At 36.5% G+C, this 5,403-nt stretch overlaps 1 protein-coding gene across 1 annotated transcript in view; it reads right to left on the bottom strand.

Annotated features, from left to right (window-relative positions):
- Positions 1-1,492: 1,492 nt before the first annotated feature.
- Positions 1,493-5,403, bottom strand: part of LOC122090597 (eukaryotic translation initiation factor-like) — a 9,203-nt gene continuing 5,292 nt past the window's right edge. The window contains exons 4-5 of the mRNA XM_042660238.1: positions 1,796-1,861; positions 1,493-1,708 (exon numbers count right to left, since the gene is read on the bottom strand). Coding sequence (XP_042516172.1) covers positions 1,661-1,708; positions 1,796-1,861 — 114 coding nt within the window. The 3' untranslated portion in view covers positions 1,493-1,660. The remainder of the gene's footprint in view (positions 1,709-1,795; positions 1,862-5,403) is intronic.

The following is a 5,403-nucleotide window of genomic DNA, read 5'->3' as shown; positions in this document are numbered from 1 at the left end:
AAAAAAAAAAAAAAAACACTAATTTTCTCGGCAAAATTTTATCTTCCACCTGTTTTACGTGGAAACAAACGGCAAGATAAACCACAAAGTTATTTTTCTCGGTAAAATTTTGTCCTTCACCTCTTTTACATGGAAACAAACAACACCAATATTGAATTGTTGTTTGTTCAAAGAGTGAAATAACATGTATAAAAAAAGGGAAAAGGTTTTATAGATGGGCTTACAAGGTAAGGAGGATCCAAGACCATATCAACCCACATCATTTTCCATAGGAAACCGATGTTGAATCAACATACCACCACACCACTCTGGATCATGTTTTACGTGGAAACAAACGGCAAGATAAACCACAAAGTTATTTTTCTTGGTAAAATTTTGTCCTTCACCTCTTTTACATGGAAACAAACAACACCAATATTGAATTCTTGTTTGTTCAAAGAGTGAAATAACATGTATAAAAAAAGGGAAAATGTTTTATAGACGGGTTACAAGGTAAGGAGGATCCAAAACCATATCAACCCACATCATTTTCCATAGGAAACCGATGTTGGATCAACATACCACCACACCACTCTGGATCAGGTAGCCCCTTCCCAAGGGCACCTCTCTGCACGTTGGTTGGGCCTAAGATCGATTGTTTTGATACCACTGTTACGGTCCTAGAAGAACACAACCTCTATAAACCAACATACAAGGTGAGGGGACTCAAGACCATATCAACCCACATCAATTTCCATAGAAAATCGATGTGGGATCAACCCCCATAAGTTGATATGGCATCGTAACATCTAATTCTATTACATGGCAAGTTAGATAGGACACTTTTGGACAAGTAGAGCCAGATGGCAGAATTAGCAAAACAGAGCATTAAAAAGTTTCGGAGTACAAAGGTGGTGCACTATCAAAAGAATTTAACGATCAAATGAGTCCGAAATTTAACACATCACCAATCAAATCACTCCCCAGATTTCAAACGGTTAGAATTGCTTCATCAGCTATTTATTTGAGTACACATATTCCATATGGTGAATCCATCTATAAAACCTTTTGCCATTTTGGAATAATAACCATCGCAAGGGCTGGAATAATAACCATCGTAGGGGTTAGTGGGAACACTAGTAGAAGCATCAACATGGATGAAATTTCTGCCTTTTGTGAGAGGTAAGTCGGTCATTTTACCCACCACTAAGTCCGGGCATAAAGCCACACTGCCTTTTAGGTTTTTTTTGGGATGAAATAACATCCCACATTCTCCTTGTACTATTAAGTGCTTAAGAAGACCCTAAACACATTCAAGGATACTATTTTAAACTGAAAAAAGGTTCTAATGGGCAGAAAAGGATTTCTCCAATTGATCTGGAACACCTGATACAGTAAGAATTATATCCCTCTCTTGGGTCATTGGCCACATAACATTTAGGGGAGAGGACCAACCAGACAACCATCAATTTCACGAATCTATGTCTTTTATGACAATCCTTAAAAAAGCAGATTGACAAAGAACAGGAGATGGAATTATCAATATGGTAAAACACTAGGCTTATCCAAAAGGTGTATTACAATTATAACACTCATACTTTTTGTTGAATAGATCAATATGAAAAATCATCACAGCTTACAACTAGGACAGAAAATGATGTGATGAAGTATTGCTCAGTGCTCACACATTGTATCGAACTCTATTCGATTTTTCCCTCCTTGAATCATCCTGCAATATGCAAAGGGGTAAGTCTGAGGAAGAAGGTACTCAAGCATATGATGATATGGTATATATTATTCACCAAATGACACTTACATGGAAGTTGTATGAGATCTTATCAGTGACATCAATGATCTCTTTCCACTTCCTCCCAATGCCCATCTACATAATGCCAAAGAATAAACATGGAAAAGTCAACATAAATAATTGAAGCACAGCTTTTCAGATTGGTTAAAAGAGTCTGCAGTGACTTTAAACAGGTGACAGTTAAGGGGAAGCTCTAATGTTAAGTTGTCTTCAAATCCTATAGATACTGCAAATAAATAAACCTCCTTTATAGTTTTGTTGATATAGTTCAATTTCATTAGCAGAAATTAAAGTGAATGAGGTGTCAATTATGTGTTCAAGACCAACAGAAAATGTCAAAGCAGGATTAGCTTTCCAGTCGAGCAGAAAAGTAACTTGCGAGAGTATACCACTAAATACACATAAAAGGAAAATGGGAGAAGTTTTTCTAATCCGGCAGATCTAGAGTCCCTTTAGACCAGCACAAATATCTGCCACATGGCAGATCAGATAGAGCGGAATTTTTTTTGTAGAATTAGACTCCCAAAGTTCCCAACTCATGTGTCAAACTACAACAGCCAAAAAGGAGAAAGCCAAGTGGAAAAATAAAGCTTTGAAAATCTACTGAAAAATGAGACTCTTAAAAATAATTAAACTGCAGAAAATACAAGGGAATATGTCAGCACGTGAGAGGGTATATCGTTGAATCTGAGTCCAAAGTTTGAAATGTGGCCAATCTAGACCATCTTCCAGATATCCATGCGATTGAATTATCACATCACTTTTGCATGTAGCAAAACTTGGTGCAAGTCTGGAGATGCCCTCCAGACATACTAGTCTAGAAAAAATTTGCCACAGGACATTTGAGAGGATAGCATTAATTATATCTCAGAAGTTGGTATTAAGAAACACTCTTGCTGTTATCATTCATCTTAGCCAAACTTGCTTTAAAGTATGAAGGGGACTATAATGCCCCAACGATTTAATAGGTCAGAGCTTCCAAATCAACACAAGAACCTATGTAGCTACTACATGGAAACTTCAGAAATAGAATATAATTGTTCCAGTGGAAGTAGATATCCTTACCTCAAATGAATTTTAAGGCATCATATATGCTTATAAGACAGTATATTTATTGGGAAACCACCACCAACGAAGCTGGCTTGATCTGCCACTTTCAGTCGATTGATCATTGAGATTGTTATTGTTGCTGCCATGCTGGATGGGGTGATACATCAGAATATCGTTTGAAATTTTAATACTCATCATAAGTTGTTGTCTAGTGCTGCTACTGTTCATCAAATCTGAACTCTGAACAGCATATCAAAGGGCTATTTGGCCTAATCTGTAACTCAATTAACTCCCGAATTTTGGGTGGTATTGGAAGACTATTAATTTGTTCTATTGGGTCTACTGTGGTAATTGTTACACTCTGGTCTGTGGATTTTGATGTTCTTAAACACCTTTTGGTAACCTAGAACAAATAAACTAATCAGAGCATATTTGAATCTATGAGGGCAATCACTTGGACTGCCACGCGCCCAACCTAAAATACCATCAATAACTTGTATCCTAAATACCAGACAATATCCGATATTGCACAACTTGTTATAAACAGTCTAAATTTGCAATTCAGGATACTCGAGCATCTACCGAGCACCTAGCCAAAAAATAATCATGGCTTATTTCACGTAACACACATAGTCTCAAGGCGATGACTCGGCGTCCAGGCGGCCTATTTGGTGTCTAGGCAACGGTCACCTTATTGACTTGGCGCCTTACTGCAAGGCGCAACACTTATTTATGTCAAATATCATCAACACTTATTTATGTCAAATATCATTTAAGTAAATGAACTAATATATTATTCATAAATAAGTAAATACCTCCTATTTGAATCCAATAAAAATAGTTTAAAAATCAAATTCTAAAAAGATACAAAATCAATCCCCCAGTCCAAGAACAAAAAAATAGGATTTTTAGTTGTAGGGGCAACTTTGAACTTTCAAATGCTAGGGTTTTCTTAATTCTGAAAATCTCATAAATTTTATCATGATAAAACATCACTAAAAACCAAAATTTCAGTGAAATAATCTTTTGTTTTGATGTCCATAAAATTATTTTCATTAAAGCGATTTAAACAACATTTGCGCACTTTAAAATAAGATTAACCGAAATATAACTTTATCATTATAACTCAGATTTAAGTAATCTTAGACTTGTTGGAAAGCTGGTTTTGTGTTATACCTAATATAAAAAGTCTTACGTAAAAATAAAATCATTTGACTAGCCAAACTTATTAGAGGAGAAAAACATTTCTCTAAATGTTGATTTTTGATGTCTTCATGTGACTTAATGTGACTTTTTGATGACTTGATGAGACTTAATGTTGATTTTTTATGATACAAGGTATATGTAGGCTTGTAGCATACTAAATAATGTTAGAAAAGCGGGAAAATAAAAAATAACACTTGTGCGACTTAGGCGCCTCGGCAGGCGACTTGTCTCCTAAACATTTAGACAGCCCTCCACCATCTTGGTTCGCCTTGGCACCGTGACAACTAGTTGCTCCGTCAGCAACTATCGATATGAAATCCAAACCATGTGAATTAAATCCATATAATACTCGGAAACTAATCTACAAGAAATTCATAAACACTTCATGGCATTTTCTGATCTAGCATGAACCACAAATTCTAAACATGAGCCAAGATGAAACCAACATAGACAACTGCCAAGTGCTTTTTTTCACTTAAGAAGGCCCCTGTCACCTTAACCAAACATTGAGCCGCGATCAAAGACCCACTCAACAAGTGCCACGTGACTCCATATCTTTATTACAGTATCTGGAAGGCTTTTTTTTTTTTTTTTTTTTTTTTTTTTTTACTGCAGGCATTATAAACCCTGCTCTCAAATGAAACTTGGGAGCCTAAAAGTGGGCATGATCAGACAGAGCAAATAGTAAAGCCCTAACGATGCAAATACTCAAGCACTTAAGAGCCCCCACAGGAATACTCAAACATTTGATAACTACAATCTACCTCATGTAGTTACACTTTTCTGAATTTGCAAACACCTCATGTGTCAATTTGACCATCGCCCAAGCCACTTTGGAGATTGGTTGCGCTTACATACAAGCGACATGAGCTTTATCACATAACCCTTTGCATTTTAAATTAATACATAAATGTCATGGCATCCCACCACTTGCACTTTACTCTATGTTTCACCTACTAAGAGGCCATCCTATAGAGGCCCCTAGGGGTACCCATTCGACACATACCATACATGTTGCTTGCCTGATTGGCATAATGCTGATCACACAACTTATCTAATGTAGATCCAATTCAACAAGAACTGACTCTACAGGAGGATCGCAAGTCCTTCAATGAACACTAGCACCTGAAAACAATAGAACTAAGGATACAATAGAAAATAAAGAGAGGAAAAAAAGAAAAAAAGAAAAAAAGAAAAAAAGAAAAAAAGAAAAAAAAGACAAGGAGGGTAGGGAAGGGGGATAAGGTAGTCTCTCTCAAACTCGGGTCTCTCACCCACGCCTCTCACCGCCACTGCATCTCACAACCATTGCCTCTCATAGTCACAGCTTCCAAGCCAAAGCTTTCCTTTTTTTTTTTTTT

Source organism: Macadamia integrifolia, chromosome 10 (genome assembly GCF_013358625.1).
Source record: "Macadamia integrifolia cultivar HAES 741 chromosome 10, SCU_Mint_v3, whole genome shotgun sequence".
NCBI classification, from domain to species: domain Eukaryota; kingdom Viridiplantae; phylum Streptophyta; class Magnoliopsida; order Proteales; family Proteaceae; genus Macadamia; species Macadamia integrifolia.
The sequence above is the reverse complement of the archived record's forward strand: the minus strand, read 5'-3'. Positions and strand labels throughout refer to the sequence as shown.